At 34.1% G+C, this 23,801-nt stretch overlaps 1 protein-coding gene across 3 annotated transcripts in view; it reads right to left on the reverse strand.

Moving 5' to 3' along the window:
• The window catches only part of KIF21A (kinesin family member 21A), a 158,129-nt gene that overhangs the window by 39,208 nt on the left and 95,120 nt on the right, over positions 1-23,801 (reverse strand). For 2 of the 3 annotated variants that reach the window (XM_060024581.1, XM_060024582.1), the window contains exons 11-19: positions 20,333-20,536; positions 10,767-10,857; positions 8,580-8,697; positions 8,016-8,204; positions 7,374-7,573; positions 6,152-6,259; positions 2,867-2,935; positions 2,557-2,771; positions 2,263-2,416 (exon numbers count right to left, since the gene is read on the reverse strand). In XM_060024581.1, coding sequence (XP_059880564.1) covers positions 2,263-2,416; positions 2,557-2,771; positions 2,867-2,935; positions 6,152-6,259; positions 7,374-7,573; positions 8,016-8,204; positions 8,580-8,697; positions 10,767-10,857; positions 20,333-20,536 — 1,348 coding nt within the window. Of the gene's footprint in view, positions 1-2,262; positions 2,417-2,556; positions 2,772-2,866; positions 2,936-6,151; positions 6,260-7,373; positions 7,574-8,015; positions 8,205-8,579; positions 8,698-10,766; positions 10,858-15,436; positions 15,476-20,332; positions 20,537-23,801 lie in introns of all 3 variants that reach the window. The other variant, XM_060024580.1, reaches the window with a different exon arrangement.

A 23,801-nucleotide genomic window follows, 5' to 3' on the forward strand; every position in this document is an offset into this window, starting at 1 on the left:
CAGAAAACTCCTAGAGCTAATCAATGAATTTGGTAAAGTTGTAGGATACAAAATTAATGCACAGAAATCTCTTCCATTCCTAAACACTAATGATGAAAAATCTGAAAGAGAAATTAAGGAAACAATCCCATTTACCATTGCAACAAAAAGAATGAAATACCTAGGAATATACCTACCTAGGGAGACAAGAGACCTGTATGCAGAAAACTATAAGACACTGATGAAAGAAATTAAAGATGATACCAACAGATGGAGAGATATACCATGTTCTTGGATTGGAAGAATCAATATTGTGAAAATGACTATACTACCCAAAGCAATCTATAGATTCAATGCAATCCCTATCAAATTACCACTGGCATTTTTTACAGAACTAGAACAAAAAATCTTAAAAGTTGTATGGAGACACAAAAGACCCCAAAGAGCCAAAGCAGTCTTGAGGGGAAAATAACGGAGCGGGAAGAATCAGACTCCCTGACTTCAGACTATACTACAAAGCTACAGTAATCAAGACAAAATGGTAGTGGCACAAAAACAGTAACATAGATCAATGGAACAAGAGAGAAAGCCCAGAGATAAACCCACGAACCCATGGTCAACGATCTATGACAAAGGAGGCAAGGATATAAAATGGAGAAAAGACAGTCTCTTCAATAAGTGGCACTGGGAAAACTGGACAGCTACATGTAAAAGAATGAAATTAGAACACTCCCTAACACCATACACAAAAATAAACTCAAAGTGGATTCGAGACCTAAATGTAAGACTGAACACTATAAAACTCTTAGAGGAAAACATAGGAAAGAACACTCTTTGACATAAATCACAGCAACAACTTTTTTGATACACCTCCTAGAGTAATGGAAATAAAAACAAAAATAAACAAATGGGACCTAATGAAACTTAAAAGCTTTTGCACAGGGCTTCCCTGGTGGCGCAGTGGTTGTGAGTCCGCCTGCCGATGCAGGGGACACGGGTTCATGCCCCGGTCCGGGAAGATACCACATGCTGTGGAGCAACTGGGCCCGTGAGCCATGGCTGCTGAGCCTGTGCATCCAGAGCCTGTGCTCTGCAACAGGAGAGGCCACAACAATGAGAGGCCCGCGTAGCGAAAAAAAAAGAAAAAAAAGGTTTTGCACAGCAAAGGAAACCATAAACAAGACGAAAAGACAACCCTTGGAATGGGAGAAAATATTTGCAAGCGAATCAACAAAGGATTAATCTCCAAAATATATAAAGAGCTCATGCAGCTCAATATTAAAGAAACAAACAACCCAATCCAAAAATGGGCAGAAGACCTAAATAAACATTTCTCCAAAGAAGACATACAGATGGCCAAGAAGCACATGAAAAGCTGCTCAACATCACTAATTATTAGAGAAATGCAAATCAAAAGTACAATGAGGTATCACCTCACACCAGTTAGAATGGGCATCATCAGAAAATCTACAAACAACCAACGCTGGAGAGGGTGTGGAGAAAAGGGAATCCTCTTGCACTGTTGGTGTGAATGTAAATTGATACAGCCACTATGGAGAACAGTATGGAGGTTCCTTAAAAAACCAAAAATAGAATTACCATATGATCCAGCAATCCCACTACTGGGCATATACCCACAGAAAACCTTAATTCAAAAAGACACATGCACCCCAATGTTCATTGCAGCACTATTTACAATAGCCAGGTCATGGAAGCAACCTACATGCCCATCAACAGATGAATGGATAAAGAAGATGTGGTACATATATACAATGGAATATTACTCAGCCATAAAAAGGAATGAAATTGGGTCATTTGTTGAGACGTGGATGGATCTAGAGACTGTCATACAGAGTGAAGTAAGTCAGAAAGAGAAAAACAAATATCGTATATTAACGCATGTATGTGGAACCCAGAAAAATGGTACAGATGAACCAGTTTGCAGGGCAGAAGCTGAGACACAGATGTAGAGAGCAAACACATGGACACCAACAGGGGAAAGCCACAGGGTGGTTGGGGATGGTGGTGTGATGAATTGGGCGATTGTAATTGACATGTATACACTGATATGTATAAAACTGATGACTAATAAGAATCTGCTCTATAAAAAAATAAATTAAAAAAAAGAAATAAATGGTATTCATCTATTCATATACAATGCAACCACCCACCCCCCCACACACACAAAAAAACTTGGCAAGCATTCAATTTACCCAGGGAACAAATTTAGAAAACTAAAATTAACAGCTAAGGGAGAGCATATCTACTTTCTATTTTCCACACCTTTAGGAGCCTATTCATATCAGCCTCCATATTGGAAATAGTCATTTTCTGCATGATGATGTCTGTGACCCTGCGTTCAAGAAGCTGCCACTTCATGCGAGCTGTCTTAGAAGTAAACACTCGGCCTGTCAATCCTTTCCTCTGATATTTTTTTCTAGAATCATAAAAAAACAAACATAGTTACTTATGTGCTTATTTGATTATGTACTGCCAAATAATGAGCTGTTTTTCATTTAAGTCCAACATTCAGTAATGCAAAGATTATGTCAGGAGGAACAGAAGAATCATGTTGACCTGGTTCCATTTGTCGTGGGTGTTGGTAAGGCCTGGACTCTTGCCACAGGAATTCTCATTTTCTGCTGGGCTCCAGCCCTTGATGCATCTGTTTCTATGGTAGTTGCACTGGAACCTGTGTCCTGAACAGGGGTATCAGTTGAGCTCAGCTTCCGAGTGACTTTCCCAGCCACTTTATCTGACATGGGCCTTACTTGCCGACGAAGAGCTGTAACCTGAAATAGCAATAGAGATTGACTCATGCTCTTAGTCTATAGAAATACTTCATTTATCTCAAAGCCAGAATGTTTCCTCCAAATGGTCAACTTGCCTCTTCTGTTTTGCGACGAAGAACCACTTCTTGGTTTCTTTTTTGGGCTTCTAGAAGTCTAAGTTGATGCTATAAAATAATATTGAATAAGTTAAAATAGGAAACTGAAAGATATAATACTTCCTACTCCTGCATTAACATGTTTCCCCATTCCACTGGGAACTGTAAGGGTTCTTAGCAGTATCTGAGCTAACACTCAGCTTGCATCCATTACTACAGATATAGATATTTTATTTCAATAAACACAAAGGCATACTTATATAGCCATTTCTCTCTGAAAATAAAAACTTATCTCTGTGACACATACTTTTATTTAACAAACACTAATATAGGGCTTACTATATACAAATACTTTTCTAAACGCTTTACAAATATTGTCTCATTTCATTTTTGCAGGACATTTTGTTTTGGTTGCTGGCTAAGGCGTGATTAGGGAGAAACACAGCTTAGAATATTTTCAACAGAGGCATCTTACAATATATACAGTAGCTATAAACTATTTTAAACATAGGGAGAATGTATATTAATTGTATTAGCACTTTATAGTAATTTTGGAAATGTTATTTCCAAATAACATTGGAAATAAATGTTTTATTGTTGGACAATAAAACAAACTGGCTACCAATTTGTTTTTTAGGTAGTCTATATGATAAAGACAATTATTATTAATTATTTTAAGCCACTTTCTAGGGATATAATTTAGGAAATAATCTTGATCACAATAGGCTTGATCACAGATAGCCTTGATCACAAATGTCTCTTCTAGGACTTTAATTCTGTGATGTAACAAATAACTCTCCATGTTCTGTATCCCAAATTCAAAGAGATGATACATCTCAAGTTTATACACATTCTTATGTTATCAGATGGGAATTCTTTGAGAAAAAGCATCTATCTTATCACTGACATATCTTAATTGCCTACACAATAATAGACATAGAAGCAAAGTTAATAAATCTTTTTTTAAATGAATGAACTATCAAAAACTAAAATTAAATATAGTTTTAAGCTTCTCACTACATTTAATTTCTTCATATTAAAAATAAAATCTCAAGCTCATTCATTTTTTTTGTATGATGTACATATTTGGTTCTCTAAGCGTTCAAAGTTGAATATTACAAGAAACAATATAGACAGGAGTTGAATATGCACACAAAGCAACAAATTAAAGGTAGGAGAACATCTGAAATGGTAGCTTTGTATGTGATTAGCCAGCCTCAGATCTTTATAATAGAATAGAGACACCATATGTTGTGGATAAGATTCAAAAGTTCAGTCCCAGGAGTTAACTGTTCAATATTGATCTCTCTATACATCATATTAATTAGTAATAAAGAAATAGGTAGCATACATTGTAAGGAAATTATTCCTGTTACCCAAAAGTTTTCATTAAAAACAAAATAAATAGGCCAAAAGTCAAAACAACCTAAATGCCAGCCAATCGAGGAATGGATTAGGAAAATGTGCTCTATACATATAGCCATAAAAAGGAATGAACTACTGGGCTTCCCTGGTGGCGCAGTGGTTGAGAGTCCACCTGCCGATGCAGGGGACGCAGGTTTGTGCCCCGGTCTGGGAAAATCCCACATGCCGCGGAGCGGCTGGGCCCGTGAGCCATGGCCGCTGAGCCTGCGCTCCGCAACGGGAGAGGCCACAACAGTGAGAGGCCCGCGTACCGCAAAAAAAAAAAAAAAAGGAATGAACTACTGATACATGCTATAACATGGATGAACCTTGAAAACATGCTAAAACGAAAGAAGCCAGACACAAAAGGCTACGTATTGTATGATTCCATTTATATAAAATGTCTAGAATAAGCAAATCCATAGACAGAAAGTAGATTAGGAGCCAGGAAGGAATGGACAGTGATTGCTAATGGGTATGGGGTTTCTTTTTGGAGCGATGAAAATGTTCTGGAATTAGAGTGGTGACTGTTGCACAAATTTGTGAATATACTAAAATCATGAATTGTATAGTTTAAAACAGTGAACTTTATGGCATATAAATTTTCTGTTTTTTTAAAAAAGCAGAAAAAAAGACTAGACAATATGTTAAAATGTGCTTCTACTCGATTTCAGTAGGAATGTATTGGTATAAACAAGATCTAAAACGCCCAGGAATTGAAAGTGATAAAATAGACTGATTATTAAAATACATTAATATCCTGGGAAAATAAATAAATACAGTCATAAATATGGGAGTCATCTGGCTAAAATATCTACTTTTCTATCTCATTGCTCACTCTTCTCTATCCCCTTAATTTCCTCTTTACCCCCCAAAGTAGATTTCTATTTTCTAAAATACCCTGTATGTTTATGTTTTCTTCAGGGAGAATTTAGAAAAAGTTGGTGAGAAAAAAAGAACAAGGGCTGAAACCTAACTGATATTGTGGAAAGGAAGGTGATGGCTTCTTTTTTTAAGAAAAAAATGTCATAAGAAATAACTATATTGCCAAAACTTTGGAAAGAAAAAAATCCAAACAACTATAACCTATAACCCTAATACAACCACATTTAGCATATTGATATGTATCCTTCAAATTTTTCCCTCATTGTAAACAAGCACGCATATATAAAATGTTACTTTACACTTAATGTGAAGTCATAGTCATTTTTCATTTTATTATGCAGTTTCCAAATCCTAATTTTTAATGGATGAATAACCACCTTTTAAATGGGATGAACCATAATTTATTTAACTGTTACCCTTACTGACACACATCTTAGTTGATTTTACAGTTTTCATTACTACAAATAACCCTAAAGTGAAGATTTTAACACACTGTAAAGTAATTTGTCTTAGTTTAAATTATTTACTTAGTCTGAGTTCATGGAAGCAGAATTCTTGGGTCAAAGAATATGAAAATTTTTATAGCCCTTAGTAAAGCCTCTTCTAGTGAAGCCTGGTTATTATTCCAGGAACATTTATAAAAATCTCTAGTGGAAGCTGCCTTTGGAACCATCTTAAAATTACTATCTTATATAATACTGCAACTACTTCCTTGGTCTCCCTAGAAATAACCAGTCATTATTTGCCATTTTCTTCCATCTGATCATCTAGGAAATACGCCTCCAATAAAATTTATAATAATATTATAGTGTTTTTCATAAACTTTTATATGGAATTACTATAATCCACATACTATAATAAATGCCAAATTATAAAATGCTTATTTACTGTCCTTAACCTGTATTTAATAAAGTTATCAAAATATTTCTTTCATTTATTGAACAATCTTGTTGATATACAATATTCTTACATAACTGAGAGTTAAAGTCCACTCACATCTCTTTTACGTTGATCCTTTTTCAATTGAGCAATCTCTCTGTTTCTTCTAGACTCTGTCAATCTGGCTTTTTCTTGTTCTTCTTTCATTTGTTTCATTAAGCGAACCTAAAATATTAGGTAAATACATCTATTGTGATTACCCTATCGCAATATTCATTAAATAAATCACATGTATGGAAAAATGTTCTTAGGATTCTGAATATTTAACAAGAAAAAAATGTGGAGTTTTGCTACACATTAAATGGTCAATTCTTATTTTTGTAAGATTAATATATTTATATTTCTAATACATTTCTAACATACTTCTATCAAACTGCTTAGTGTTCTATGCTTCTTATATTCAATGTCCAGCTGTTCTACAACTTGAATGATTTTTTGGTATCTAACTTATTATCAGTAGCTGTGTGACCTTGAACAAGTTACTTAGCAACTCTAGACTGGTTTTCTCATCTATAAAATGGAGGTAATAGCTCTATGGGATTGGATTCCTCTGAGAATTCAATAAGTTAATACCTGCACTATGCTTATAACAGTGCCTGGCACATAGTAAGCACCTAGCTATTTTAGCTATTTTTGCTGTCATCAGCAACTACACAACATAATAATCTACTCCTTAAATCATTTCCACATTTCCTATTTTAAGGAAACAACATTGATTTTCATACCAAAAGTTAAGAATAATCCGTTCCACCACAAAAACAGTAACAGATTAGAATTCACATACTCTCTCTGGTCAAGGGAAAAAAACTTGTACTTTTCTATGCATGGGAATGATAACCACCAAATTCAAGATAGTTGTTACCTCTCAGGGAAAAGAGAATATGATCAGGAAGAGATATATAGGAAGCTTTGTGCATATCGGCAATGTTTAATACCGTAAACTAGACAGTGGATATATTGTTCATTATGTTATTATCTGTGCTTTCTTGCATGTTTGAAATATTTTATACTTTTATTAAGTTTGTATAAGAGTTTTGTTTTGTTTTGTTTTTAAAGTCAGAGAAGCCCTGCTGACCACATGATTTTCAGCTACTCCAAAGAAAGACTTTGACTATGGATGACTATAGGAAAACAACTTTTAACTGCCAAAAGGAAGTGCATCATTTCTAAGACTGGTTACCTTTTATTGAATACAGGAAGAACCACAATAATTTTTTTTTGGTCCCAAAAGACACAAGCATCACCAGCATCTACCGTTAATGGAAAATATAATCAATACCTTTGTTTTTTTCATTTCCATCACATCCTGCTGTAATTTCTTCAATTGCTTTTCATATTGGGACTGATTTTTAAGCAACCTTGCATGCTCTTTTTGAGCTGTCTGAAGTCTCTGCAGTTCTTTATTCATGGCTTGCAGTTTCTTTTCATATTCAGACCTAACTTTTTTTGCTTTTTCTTCTGAGTAAGATTCCACTGAGCCTAAATGACCAAAAAATATTTGTATTTGTTTGTGTGAGACACAGATTTTTATTTCACAGATTTACAACTCATGACCTTAGACAAGAACTACCTCCTAAATACAAACCTCAGGAGGCCAGGATGCCTTTCAATCACTCTGCCTTTTAATATCTACTCTTATTTAACAATTATTGAAGTTTTTATCATTTTAATTTAAAAAAAGTACCCAGCATAAATCAAGGCATTAAAACAATTAGCCACAACTTTGGGAAAAAAATTACTAAATAGCCTAGACAGGTACCAGCATGAAAAAACAAAATAAACAGTAATATTTAACATAATGGGACAAATTAACATTTAATGTGACTTTTAATATTATTTTTTTCTTGTAAAGGAAGACAGGATAAAAATCTATTTTGACAATTTAGTTTGAACTTTAATTTGAATTAAATATAATTCTTACCTAAGTTTTGAAGCACCTGGTCTCTTTCAAGCTGAGTGTCCCGAATTTTATGTTGCAGCATCATTAGCTTCTCTTCATACTGCTTTTTCAGTGTCTGCAGTCTTTTCTGGCTGTTTTCTAGTTCATCAATCAGCTTTTGCTTGATTGCAATTTCACAAGTAATGTTTGCTAAGTCTGCCTGATAATTGGCTATTATAAAAGAGGAAAATAAAAATTCTGGGATAGGCCATAATAAGAGCATGAAAACCATCATCCGTATCCAAGTATTCACTTGGCAGCTGTAAGGAAAATATCCTGAATATACCAAAAATTAAAAAAGGGCAAAAAGATAGAGTGTTCACTTTGGTCAAGGACAAGAGATACCATTTGTAGCAAATAAGAATGGAAGTTACACAATGACAAAATCCAATAAGAGAAGAACATGAGCCTTGGAGGGCATATATAGGCCAGCAATTATAAAAGGTGCTTTCATCAAGGATGAACTGGAGAAGGTTAAGAGTTTTCTGCCATGTTTTAAACAAGTGCCCAAAATAAATTTTTGTCCTTGTACCAAAGGACAAGTACCTTTTTCATCTGACTCGGAATCTGATTCATCAGAGCTTTCACCCCCTTCAATGTCATCTTCTTCCTCCTCCTCTTCCTCTTCCTCATCTTCATGATCACTCACTTCTTGACTTTCTTCCTAAAATGTGATTTGTGTCCATTAATAGCACAATATTGGCAAGGCAAACTGATTACCTCATTAAGGGAGACTGTGTGACAGAATTAGAACAAAAATTTTTACATTTTGTGTGGAAACACAAAAGATCCCAAATAGCAAAAGCAATCTTGAGAAAGAAGAACGGAGCTGGAGAAAACAGGCTCCTGAACTTCAGACTACACTGCAAAGCTACAGTCATCAAAACAGTATGGTACTGGCACAAAAACAAAAATATAGATCAGTGGAACAGGATAGAAAGTCCAGAAATAAACCCACGCACCTATGGCCACCTAATCTATGACAAAGGAGGCAAGAATATATGATGAGAAAAGACAATCTCTTCAATAAGTGGTGCTGGGAAAACTGGACAGCTACATGTAAAAGAATGAAATTAGAACACTCCCTAACATCACACACAAAAATAAACTCAAAATAGATTAAAGACCTAAATGTAAGGCCAGGTACTATAAAACTCTTAAGCAAAAATATAGGCAGAACACTCTTTGACAAAAATCACAGCAAGCTTGCTTTTGATCTACCACCTAGGGTAATGAAAATAAAAACAAATATAAACAAACTTAAAAGCTTTTGCACGGCAAAGGAAACCATAAACAAAACAAAAAGATAACCCTCAGGATGGGAGAAAATATTTGCAAATGAAGCAACTGACAAGGGATTAATCTCCAAAATATACAAACAGCTCATGCAGCTAAATATCAAAAATACAAACAATCCAATCAAAAAATGGGTGGAAGACCTAAACAGACATTTCACCAAAGAAGACATACAGATGGCAAACAAACACATGAAAAGATGCTCAACATCACTAATTATTAGAGAAAAGCAAGTCACCTCACACTGGTCAGAATGGCCATCATCAAAAAATCTACAAACAATAAATGCTGGAGAGGGTGTGGAGAAAAGGGAACCCTCCTACACTGTTGGTGGGAATATAAATTGATACAGCCACTATGGAGAACAGTATGGAGGTTCCTTAAAAAACTAAAACTAAAGCTACCACATGACCCAGCAATCCCACTCCTAGGCATCTTTCCGTAGAAGACCAAAATTTGAAAGGATGCATGCACCCCAATGTCCATTTCAGTGCTATTTACAATAGCCAGGACATGGAAACAACCATAGAGTGAAGTAAGTCAGAAGGAGAAAAACAAATATCATATAATATCGCTTATATGTGGAATCTAGAAAAATGGTGCAGATGAACTTATTTGCAAAGCAGAAATAGTCACAGATGTAGAGAACAAACTTACGGTTACCACGGAGGAAAGGGGAGAGGTGGGACGAATTGGGAGATTGGGATTAACATATATACACTTACGTATAAAATAGATAACTAATGAGAACCTACTGTATAGCACAGGGAACTCTACTCAATGATCTATGTTGACCTAAATGGAAAGGAAATCTAAAAAAGAGTGGATGTATATGTATACATATAACTGATTCACTTTGCTGTACAGCAGAAACTAACACAACATTGTAAAGCAACTATACTCATTTAAAAAACAAACAATAAAAAACAAACAAAGAACCAGAATCAGAGTTAGAATTTTTCTTCCTCCCTTAATATTATGAAGTGTGCCTAGCCATATGACTTAATTTTGCCCCAGCTTCTATTATGGTGCTTTATATTTAATATGCACAATATAGTCTCAATGAATAAATACAAAAAAAAAAGAGACTGTGAGTATAAAGTACAAGAGCACAAAAATTTCACTTTTCATAAGTTAAAAATATCAATCCACAATTTTAAGGTTACTTTACAATAATTCTGTCTTAAATCAAAGAGTACTTCATCTCTCTTAGTATTCTATCACCCCATACACAATGCTTTCACAGTGCACAAGACTGTGAGTTGCTAATATTTAATAGCTCACATTTCTGAAGAAAAGAAGTCCTCAAGGACACAATTTAAAATGGATGTATGATAACCGATTCTCTTTTCTACATATAAGTTAGTACAGTTATCAGCAACCAAGAACAACCTAATCCAGGGACTCAAAATTACAAGTTTATTCTCTCATACTTACAACTTCTAATTCATTGCTTTCTCTTTCTGAAATACCCTTTTCTTCTTTCTTCTCTTGGTCAGTGTCTGTATTATCCTCTTTACCAGCCACACTAAAAAAAAAAAAAGAAGCAAAAGTGTATGATGCTAAAGTAGAGAGGAAAATTGTTCACTTTTTTCTCCCAGATTTTTAAAAACCATCAATTATTTTTGAAAACAAACTAGAAGAGTTCATCATTTAACTCAGCAAAGTTATCATGTCTGATGCTTCAGAGGAAAATTGAAACTGCCATTCAACTCATAGTACAGTGATTTATATCAATGGAGAAAATCTTATTTTCTAGAAACACTGAGGAATAGATTATACCCTGGAGCATGACACCTGATGAGACAGCTAAGAACTAGTCACCATAGCATTCAATCAACTAGAATGTAGGCAAATTAAATTTAATGGAAATAAAAAACATTTTTGTTTTCTCATCTAAATATATAAATTTTTCTCATCTTAATACAAAGATATAGAAACTGCATTTTTTATTAATGTCCTAATACATTTAAGAATAAATTTAAAGATCAGAATACATCTGCCCACAGTAAGTTTGTCTATACCGGCTGCATCCATCACAATGTTCAGGTCTCCCCTGGTAACAGAATAGTACAGGTTCTTTTCTCCTAGGTCATACCTGTAGCACAGGGCTATTTCTCATAATGTTCTCACAGAAATGGGTCTCTGCACATCAGAATTGTCTGAAGTTCTGCCTGACCCCTGATTGAATAGGAAATTCCAGGATCTGCCACAAGATTCACCATACAAATAAAAGCTTCCTCTTCAGGTATCAGTAAAGCAGCCCTAACTATTGATATATACTAATGTCACATAATGTTATAGCTAAACTAATTGCTTCAGCCCTAGTGGCCATGAGAAAAAGAAGACTCTATAGTGAGCAAAGTTTTTACATAGTTAAATCACTCTGACCCTTCAGGGTTTAGCAACCACCATCAATTATGCACAGAAGTTACACTTCTGTTCATTAGACTCCTACATTTTATCCTAAATAATATTAAGAAAGTGAATTTTAAATGAATTTACATATGAAAATTTTCTTCTTGTGCTATAGTTAACTTTTTAAATCATTAAGAATACTTGAATAAAGCAATATTATCCAAATAAAATTCTTCTAGAAAGAGCTTAAAATTTTTATCAGAATAACTTTATAACAGCTATCATTTCTTTCAGATATTCTGCTACATTAAATAATTGCCCTAATACATGGACTTATTTTTAGCTTCTAGGCTAAAAAATTAATCTCATTTAGGTGCTGGTATTATTATTAAACTCTAATGTTTAACTGTAGGTCCCAATTCTCAAAGACATTTTTGAACTCAGAACAAGATGAACACAAATACTTTTCCTTTGTAAGCACTTTTCAGAGTTCTTAATTTATGTTTATTTAGGTAGTTATTTCTGTAATTTCTGTCTTCCCCACTAGACTGTAAGCCTCATGAGGGAAGGGATCATGTCTGTTTGGCTCAGCATTACATGCCCAGTACCCAAGGGATGTGCATAATAAATGTGCATGAAGTATTTGCTAAATATATTAATCTCTATGATTGTGCATGAGCACCTCTGTTTGGAACCTCTGCCTATGTGTCTCACACACTAATTATGTTGGAGTAGAATAGTACAAATTGAAAGATGCATAAAGATGCATGGAAGACAGCATATCTCTAGAGTGAGAAGAAACTACCAGTAGGAATATCAATAAAATCCTCTTAACTGGAGAGGAATCAAGTAAACTATAACAAGGTTCCATGAGTTTGTTAAATCACTTGTTAGAGAAAAATGTTGAATATACTGAATGCCTATCTTACATCACTTGTATCATAATAGGACTGTTCATTTTCCATCATCATACATTTCAAGATGAAAATCTAGAAAGAAACTCCCCCTTCATCCAATCATCTGATTTAAAGGCCAGCACCATGTACTCAAGTAGTGCTATACTTGAGACAGGCCTAAGGCTTAAGACTAGGAAAGGAGCATGTGTTAGGAAAGATATCTCCCATCAGCATTTCTCATCCCCTCCCCTATGCAGTCTCCCTTCCTCACCTGCAACTCTTGCAGCATACAATTTTTGTTATTGTCAGTTCCTTCATTACTTCAAGCTTCAACACAAATTCCCTTTTATTCAGGTTTATAGCCATACAACCACCTTGTTTCAAATACTTGACCTAACACACCCTCCTACACCCTCCAAGTCACCAGAATCCAGCTTAACAAATGTTATTTTCACTTATATATGAAGTTAACTCATGTATTATAAGCTGTTTGTGCCAATTCTGATGCAGAAAAATCAGCAGTTGTTAACTTCATATTAATTTACCTTTATAAATCATGTAAGGCTTAAGCTTTTAAAGTACACAATTTGATACTTTATGATTATTGTACAGCAAACATTCAAGTTTTCTTCAATAAAGTGGGGAAATTTCATATCTAAAATAACTATCTAAGCAGCAATGAAAAATATGTAAGTTTGCACTTTACATAGAATCAGAATCTTGGAGCTGGAAGGAACACTAGTAATCAAGTAATTTAAACCCTTTGACATTTAACAAGCAATGTCAACATTTTTGTTGACAACCAAAAAAGAAACTGTGGCCTGGTGAAGCTTATCAACTCAAGGGGACTTAAAACCAGGTGTCATGACTCCAAAGCCAGTATTCTGGAATATTGCCTCAAAGTTCAGTTCACAGACAGAGAAGCATCAGCATCACCCAGGAGCTTGTCAGATACGTAGAATCTCAGGCTCCATGTCAGTCCTACTGAGTGAGAATCTTCATTTTATCAACACCCCAGGTTATCTATATGCACATTCATATTTAAGAAGCCCTGTCCTAGAACACCAAACAATTCTGCTTTTGTTATCTATTAGGCATCATATAAAAATTGGAGGCAAATGCTATTCATTAAGTATATTTAAAGGACTTAACTATTTTAAGGTGGGAAAATGTTTCCATTACACTACTTTAACTATGCATTTTATTTTGACCTTTCGAAAGAGAAAATTTTTCACATTTTAATGCTCTAATTTAATTCCAATGATAAACATAATGTCCTAAATATAAACTAATTAGGTGAGTCCTAAGATGACCTACAGATAGAATTATATTTTAATTATAGAATTATATTTTAATTTAACTATATAATTAAAATATAATTCTAGAATAAATTATAGAAACTTTAGAATACTATGTAATATGTAGGGTATAATTGTGGAATGTAAATTATTAAATAACTTAAAGAAAATATAATTTACGGTTTCATCTATTTAAAGTAAGAGATTAGTTTAATTGTTGCACAGTAAAAGTTCTCAAGGCTTATTTTCTGTTTGGTTGGTTGGTTGGTTATTTTTGCGGTACACGGGCCTCTCACCGCTGCGGCCTCTGCCGCAGCGGAGCACAGGCTCAAGACGTGCAGGCCCAGCGGCCACGGCTCACGGGCCCAGCCGCTCCGGGGCACGTGGGATCCTCCCGGACCGGGGCACGAACCCGCGCCCCCTGCATCAGCAGGTGGACTCCCAATCACTGAGCCACCAGGGAAGCCCCAAGGCTTATTTTTAGTAAGAAATAAAATTATAAAGTGGTGCTTCTAAAATAGTTAATATTATTTTGAAACCAGTTTATTTTCTTAATTATTTTGATATTGTAATCATGAGACGTTTAGAAAAATCTATAAAGAGAAGTTCTAATAAGAAGTAAAATACTACTTGATACCTGGTTAAATAATCATAATATTGAATGAGTAAAATGCAAATTTTTATTATATTGGGAGTTCAGAAGCAGTGCTTCTAAATTTTGCTCAAATTTCAAATGGAAAAAAAAAGAGAAGATCCTGGCTTTTTTTTTTGTTTTTTGTTTTTTTGGCGGTACGCGGGCCTCACTACTGTGGCCTCCCCCGTTGCGGAGCACAGGCTCCGGACGTGCAGGCTCAGCGGCCATGGCTCACCGGCCCAGCCGCTCCGCGGCATGTGGGATCTTTCCAGACCGGGGCACGAACCCGTGTCCCCTGCATCGGCAGGCGGACTCTCAACCACTGCGCCACCAGGAAAGCCCAAGAAGATCCTGTTTTTGATGCTGACTTCAGGTACATTTTAAAAGCAAAACTTGTTTTTCTAATTCCTCCTTAAATATGCCTTATAAATCTTATCTGTAGTAAGGCCACAGTTTCCTTTTACTTTGTTGCCATTTTAACGTTGTTTTCCTAACAAAGATTACACAAAATAAGGAAGAGATGAGAATGAACCCACCCATGACTTAGCATGTGCTGCAACAAAATGCGAATTCCCACCGAATTAATAATTCCCTGTCTGTTCACACGTTTCCAAAAGGGATATTCTGAAAGTTAAAGGGTGGGGTTCTTGGGCCATTTTTAGCCATCAAAATTATGATAATCTATTCTAAATTCACATGAAATTCTTGAATTTTAATTCATATAACCACTGGCTTTTATTCTTAAAAAGTATTTTTTTATATTTTCAGTGTTTTTGTTAATTTTATAAAATCATCATTATTTTTAGGAGCACCAAGCTAATCTAGTCTGAAACAATCTATAATTCTACAGCATATATCCTTTTGAATGGCAACTAAGTATTTAAATGACATTTTAATAAAAAACCTGGGAAATATTCCAACCTTCTTTCTTCTCGATTGCTTTCCTCAAGTTTCTGTAGCCTTCAAAATCACGAGGCACAGTATTGGAAGGCCAAGCCAATGAAGGACAAACCAGACAGTAAAAAGCGAAAGTGATAAGAAGGTAAAAATGATACATGAGCTTGAAGACTTTAAAATAAATTTTAAAAGATATCATCAAAGGACAATACACAGTAAAAAGGCAATACATTTTGTATGAATAAAAAGTAAGAAAAACAAGCAGCATTATATCTAAGAAGAGTATATATAGACTATCAGTTGAAATTATTCAGCAGTAAAATGTACAGTCTCAATTTATAAAGTTGATAAACAGTAAGAGTATTTGGATGCCATTGCTTTTTTTAACCTGAAATGGATCAATTTTCTCAGATTCCAAAAAAAAAACCTACTTCCAATGATATCCTCTCTTCCTTGTAAACCTTTACAAAATACCTTTTTATGGCATCATTAAAAGAACTTCAAAAAGTAATGCCTTTATACCATAATATGAAAATACCATTAATACTACATACTAGGATACTAATTTTTAAACTTGTTTTCTATTTCAATATACTACATGTGAACATCACTAAATCTAAAAAAAATTCTATTTCAAAATTATACATGAAATGGTATTATGGTCAAATGAATATGACTGTTATGATATCAGTGGAAAACTGTAATTTTATTAACTGAAAATTAATATCACTGTACTAATTACTAGACTACCAAAAAGATATATCTAAGGCAAAGGTAGCAATAAAATGGGAAATGTAGTACATTCCATTAGTAAGATTATTTTTCAACCAGCAAAGTATGAGAAAAACTATAAATATGTATTTAAAAGCTTTGACATTTAAAGAATATTCAATACACAGAATTGGGAATCTTTACTCAGTGGAATGTACTGAATACCAGTATCTCTCATGTAGACAAAAAGATAGATGTGCTAGGCTCTGATTAAGCATATAGCAATCTTGATATAGTACACTTCTGCCTGAATTCCAAAAAAAAATATTTTTTCAGAATCATCAGTATTTTAAAATGAAGAGATTGAGTCTTAGTTATGAATTATTTCATCAAGGCAGTTCTCATTTTAATTTTATAACATGATTTTTATTTGCTGGCCTGTGATTGTTTTTCACAATCAACTTATATACTGCTATTGCAAGAAGAGACTAGCAATCTTTCTGAGAAAAAAATTCTGCAGAGTGATATTCACCAGAGATCAAAATGTCCAGTATAATGTCTAGAAAAGGGTAAGAAAAGCCATCGCCTAAGAAATCTCTGTGTTTCTAGAGTTTCAACCTGACACCACTAAATACAAATAATGCAGTCTGATGAATGAGTGAATTTTTTATAATGCAAGTCATTTAAAGCTAGATATTCAAAAATATGGGGATCAATGTATGAATGGTAAATTTTCTTTATCCATATACAGCAAAAAAAGTAAAAAAAAAAAAAAAAAGTCTAATCTAGGCTTATACTGATGATAATGAGCTATAATGACTCAAAGGATATGGTTCCCTAGCAAAAAACCCAAATTTTCTATTTTCAGCATGAAATTTTGTTTACCTTACACTAGAGAGCTATATTAAAACATATGGATAATGTGAGCTAATAAGTAGATAAACTTTAGATGCCTTCCCAATTGTCTCTTTAAAAAATCACTACAATCAATAGTTCCAAATGACAGTAGAGGGGCAGAGATATAAACTAATAATCTGATACTTCTCCATAATTTAAAGGAGTTCAGTCTTTATTTCATTTAGTTCCATTTATAATACCTCTTCCACAGTTAAATGGGGGGGGGATGACAAATCTTGCTAACCATTCTAACATTTGTGTAACTAAAGAAAATAGTCAATGTAGTCTATTCGATTATTCTTCCTTATTTTCTTACTACCTACACTTATGGATTATTTTACATCTCAACAGAAAATAAGCACAGGAAGAAGAGCCAACCTTTAAACCACACATCTTAGCAATTGGTTGTAGTTTAGATAAAGACTTTGACAAGAGGGTGAAAATTTCATGTAAAACAGGACTTATGGCATCCTCCTTGAACACAAATGTAGCTTCTGACATAAAAATGATACAGTTGCCACTCCACCAACCAACACTTAGTGTCAGAGGCCCTGAAGTCACTACAACCAAAGGCTAACAGCACAAAAACAAAGTAAATTAAAAGACATGGAGCTTCTAAAGAATTTGTGCATTCAGTGGGAGAAACAGAAGTAGCTATGAGAACTGGGACAGCTGAGCAAAGCTGAACCCAAAGGCCAAACCCCAGATAGGTTTTGGAAACTGTCAACCAAAAGGGGTAACAAAAATCTTCCCTACACTATTTAATTTTTTTTCTTAATGAGGTTACTGCCCAAATTTTCGATAGTTGGATTAATGCTTCCTCTTTCAAAATTACAAATATCCCTAGAGGAATTTTATTAGTTATAAGTCATTTCCACTGGAATGAGTTCCTTTCTCTAGTCAGATGGCTTTGTTTCCAACTTTGAATTTAAGGAGATGAGAGAAGAAAGTAGATGATTTTGAAACTGGGAGTGCTTCGGGCTAGGGAAGAATTACATGAGAACTGACCTCATAAGGGAGGAATGAATCAAGGTAGCATGGGGACACAGAAGGTCAGTAGGTAGGAATAAGAGAGAATGGCTAAGGCGGAAATTCATATTTTCCCCCAAAGGTTGGTCTACATTCATGGAAGGGAAACAAAGTTTCTTTCCCCTATTTTCCTTTTCCTATTCCCTTTTGAATTGCTCTTACCACACTATAGAATGAGTAAATATCATTTCATGTGAGTGAGTTGGGAAACCTGGACATTATGTACTTGTAACACTTTCTAGAGAAAAATTAGTTCCAAGTTCCAAACGATTTTAAATTGAACTTACTTACTATATATGCAAGGTTGAGGTAGAACCAAATTTTGCAATGTTCTCTTTGATAAATAAAATAAGTAAATATGAGGCATGTAATACAACTTAACCAGAATCAATATATCCAAACAGAAGCTACTCCCTCCAGAGTTCCTGTAGAAGACTAATCACTAACTTCAGTAAAGCTGCTGTCATTCTAAACACTTTATTATGTTTTGTTTCAACAACAACTCTTTATTATTTTTTGTTTCAACAACAACTCTTTATTATTTTTTGTTTCAACTTTAGCAAACCCTTTGGCTAAAATGAGAGCTTACCAATATTTTTAAGAAAGGAATTTACATTACATGCAGCTAAAAGTTATTGGTGATAAATGAAATGCTTTATCAAGCTGAGTAAAATAGAACTATTTATCAGTCAAAAACCTTACAACCCTGCATTGTCACAGAAATAACCTGCATCAGAGGTATAAATTTAGGGTACCTATGATCACTATAAAAACGTCAAAAGTGCCTAGGTTTCTATTGGGATCCCTATCTGTTTTTTATTATTCATACCCAACAGGTGATTATGGTAACATCTCTAAATTTACCTCAAAAGGAAAGAGCAGAATCAGTTCATGACCTTAAGAAATATACCCTTGCTTATCCTTACTTATTATTCATGAACACAAACCACCTACACCATTAAAAACAAGTCATACCATTTCACATTTTGACCAACTACACAACTGAATTTTACAAATAAATGTTAAGTCATGTGCAGAAGTCTCATTTTCATTTCCACAGCATGTTGGGTCAAACCAGTTTTGATAATTCTGTGAACACTGTTACAGTTTTAATTGCCCTGCATAAGAACTAACCATTATATATTTCTTAATGCTGCCATAATCAGCCATCCATGAGCAACATCTTTTAAGACATTAGTATCTTAAGAATGCAATTTCAATTGCAATGCCTCCTAACCATAGATGTGCAACTCCTTGTTTTAATTATTCTAATCAGTCCTTTTTAACTCAAGGACAAACAGCAGAATTAATTTGGAGAGTTTAAACCTCTAATAACTTTGGTCAACTGACTATTCAAAGAAGAAATGCTTGGTTGTCAAAATAAATTTCTAAATAAACTGAGCAAAGCAGCAGCTAGACTAAATGTCAATAGTAATTCTAAAAAGTGCACCTCCATAACAAGCTATTTGACAAATAAGATATCTTTTCCCCCTTTGGAATATCTAGCCAAAAATGCTTAAAATTAATTTGACTGGCACGTTCAAAATATATTCTATGTAAGTAATTTGACTGCACCATAGAATCAATATGTAAACATGTAAACAATTTATGAGGTTTTAACCACTCATAGATTACAAGTGGTCATATTTTAATTTTCCTCCTCTTCTTTGCATCCAGTTGATTTCAGAGGGAGATATTACCAGGATGCAAGGAAAAGGAAGCCTAGAACAGTGGTGAAAAGCTGAGTAACTCATTGTTGGAAGAGTCAGAAAGCCTGAAATAACATAAATAACTTTCACATAATCAAATTAGAGCCCACAGAAAATACTTAAGAGACCAAATGATATTAAATGACAGTCTGATGAATTAGTTTAGCCTTTAGTTAAACTAATCTAGACAGGAAGCAGAATATATCAATGAGACTATTTAATTGTATTAGAAAATGGAAAAAAAATGAAAATATTGAGTAATGGTAGAACAAGCTTTGCAGAAAAGATGAATGGAATGCAAAAGCAGCTATTTGAAAAGATAATAAAATAATTTCTAATAGTAATTTTACCTTATAGTCTAAATAAAATTCACTACCATATTATTATAAATAAATTAATTTTTTTACATACAAGTAGAGATAAATCTTTAAAAGTATATAATTATAATTGTCACCTATGTTAAATGACATTTTATTTATTAGTATACTTATGAGACTATGTATACTCATTGCAATTGCAAATTAAAATAGCCTGAAAAGTAATTAGCAGTATAGCAGTGATTTTATAGCACTACCTTTTTTTCTTCTTCTTTTCTTTCCTTTTCAGCTTCTCTAAATCCTTCTTAGCTAGATCTATAATCTCAATGGTCTCTTTGTCTGAGGATACTATAGTAGGAGAGAAAGCTGATGATCCACTGAAGTACGGTGATCTTGCTGTGGCTCTTGTCAAGTTTTTTCGAAGGTTCTCATTCACTGCTTCACTTTCTAATAATTTTGCCCTAATGAATAAAAATACACTTAAGTTGGAAACATTTTATTATTGTGGTAAATAATACTTAACATAAAATTTACCTCCCTAACCATCTCTAAGTTCTACAGCAAAAAGTACACCCACACTGTTGTGCAACCATTGCCACCATCTACCTTCAGAACTTTTTCATCTTCTCCAATTAAAACTCTGTACCCATTAAACACTAACTCCTCATTCCCCTCTCCTCCCTAGCAACCACCATTCTACCTTCCATCTCTGCAAACTTGACAACTCTAAGAATAAACAGGGAACATTTTAAATGAGTTGTTTTGCAAGCTAAAAAGTTTCCCAAAATGTATTTCAACATTGCTACAAGGTATGGCTTTTTTAACATATGTGTTCACAAACATTAGTGTTTAAGATATTTTTAAAATTTCCTGATCAAATAACTGTAAATTTGAAGTAACACTCTTAGTGCTCAAAAGTGCCAGTGATAATTAGATTACTTGCATTCTGGTCAATAGGCACTAGTTATCCTTGCTTTGTAAACTCATCTTTGAAACTTAAAATGTGCAAGCAGCATGGTTCCCTTCCTTCCTGTTCCTCATTCATCATGCTATAATAACATTTCCAAATCTTTGTAAGGAATAGTTAGCCAAACTTGCCTCTAACTGGCTGAAAGATATCTGGCTCCTGAATATGGCATGGGAAAAGATGAAATCTCCAAGGAAACCCGAGTTTGATAATTAAAAACATTCTTTTGTTTGCTCAAGCGGTCCTCATAATGACAGGAAAATAATGTATGTGCTGTCAGTAATAACACTGAATGATAAGATCCTAAAAGAGCCTGGATTCTTGAGACTACAAGGGATTCAGAGAGTCCTCTAGGCCAGTTCCTTTAGACCATTTGATCTAAACCATAAAAGAACACAATTATCTACTTCAGTATAATAAATTTCCCAGGTCAATTTGGCACAAGGGTGATTGAGACAAGGTTATAAGGAGAAAATACTACCCACTATCTCTGTCTCAAAACTACATTACTAAGCACTTTTGCCATATGTTCAAATGTTTCAGAGGAAGGTGCTAGATTATTTGCAACTACTGAGCTCTAGAAGGCACAGTCAGCTGTGTTTTTACACTGCCTACCAAAATTATTCATGACACTGTTGAAATCAACTAGAGACAGAATATACACAAATCAGTGAATATGTTACAAATAAGTGTCCTATATATTCTTTAATGAAATTGTTTTACTTTATATTTGGTGTTGCAACAGTTACAATGTTTTAAAATGGTTAAATAGCTGTGTACAAACTTTTAAGTTAAATGATTTCAAAATTATTTTAAAGAAAATTCTGAATATAATGCTGTCATTTTTTAATAAGAGGACAACCTAAGTATAAAAACGCAGCTTAATGATAAAAACTCAGTAAAAATTTACACTTTTCTATATTTTCAATATCTAGCACAAAGCCTGGGTACATAATAATGAATGTTAATAATGAATGAAGGGGACTTCCCTGGTGGCACAGTGGTTAGGAATCTACCTGCCAATGCAGGGGACACGGGTTTGATTCCTGGTCCAGGAAGATCCCACATGCTGCGGAGCAACTAAGCCCATGAGCCACAACTACGGAGCCTGAGCTCTAGAGCCCGCACACCACAACTATTGAGGCTACATGCCACAACTACTGAAGCCCACGTGCCTAGAGCCCGTGCTCCACAGCAAGAGAAGCCACTGCAATGAGCAGCCCGCGCACCGCAATGAAGAGTAGCCTCGCTCGCCACAACTAGAGAAAATCCTGCGCGCAGCAACGAAAACCAAACGCAGCCAAAAATACAAATAACAAATAAATAAATTAATTTTTTTAAAAAGACCCTTTTAAAAAATGAATGAAAATATAAATTAGCTATCAATTAATGACCTGTTTTTAATTGGCTCATTTATATAATAATCAATTTGTGTTTGATTATTACCTGATTTTAAAAATCTGCATTTGGTTGGGGCATATTTTTAATGCTTCTTCCGTCCTGGTGCTAATAGAGGCTGAAACCTTTAGGGCTCACCTCCAACTCCACCAACCCCACACTACATTAGTAGATCCTGCTTTTTGTATGGGCTGTAGAGATAACATCTCTCTCTTTGCCTCTCCTTCTCTTCCTACTCACCCAATCACACACTTGTTGCTGTCTGCATTTCATTTAATAGGAGACCAAGCAGTGAGGCATGAGGGGAAGTACACAGACTTCCTTGGGAAGGAATAAACTGAGGCTTGCATCTCAGCCTTTTCACTTACTGAATATCATCTCAGCTTTTTCACTCACAGAATCTCTAAATCCTTCATTAAATGGAGATGAAAATATATACTTCCCTAGGACAGTTATGAGGATGATGATACAATGAATTTAAAACTCACCTAATAATGTTTTTAACAAATAATAACTATTCTTATCAAAAAGTTGGAAACAATATAATTATCTAACAGTAGGGGATTAGATAAATAAATCAATTACAACCCATGAGACAGTACTCATGGAGCCATGCAAAAACCATGTTAGAAAAATATTTAATAACATTAAAAAATGATCCTAATATCTTGTCACATTTCAAAGAATAGATAGCAAAGCAATACATACACCCCGATACAAATTTTGCTAAAGTATGCATTGAAAAATTATTGAAGAGATATACCAAAATGTTAACATCAGTTCTTGGAATGGTGAGAATATGGGTGATTTTAACTTTTTAAAAACTTTCCTATATTTTCAGAAATTTCTACAAAAATTTTGAACTCCAGAAAACTAAGATTAATTATGACTATTATCATTTCACAACAAATAATGTGATGTGTAAATTTATTAAAAGGTAACTAGCATTATTTTATAATTAAAATGATAAGACTTAAAATATAAACATTCCCATGTAGCAATACATTTACATAATTTACATTAAGTTTAAGTAGCTGTGAATGAATGTCTTCCTAAGAGAAAGTATTGATTAAAATATGGATTGGAGTAGAATTTCGTAGATGAAACAGAATGTGAGAACTTGGACCTAAATAATAATATGTTAGACCTTTACAGTATTTTTCAATTTAATAATTTTTACATCCTGTTCTTTTATTTGAGCCCCATAATAACTCTTTGAGACTAGCAGGTTATTACCTCATTCTTACAGATAAACACTAAAGATCAAAGAGTTAGGTAATTTGCCCAAGGTCATATACTTAATAAACAGAAGCTTAAAAATTTCAATGCAGGTAATTCAATTTAAATTCAAAGATCATTTA

Source organism: Delphinus delphis, chromosome 11, assembly GCF_949987515.2.
Source record: "Delphinus delphis chromosome 11, mDelDel1.2, whole genome shotgun sequence".
NCBI lineage: Eukaryota > Metazoa > Chordata > Mammalia > Artiodactyla > Delphinidae > Delphinus > Delphinus delphis.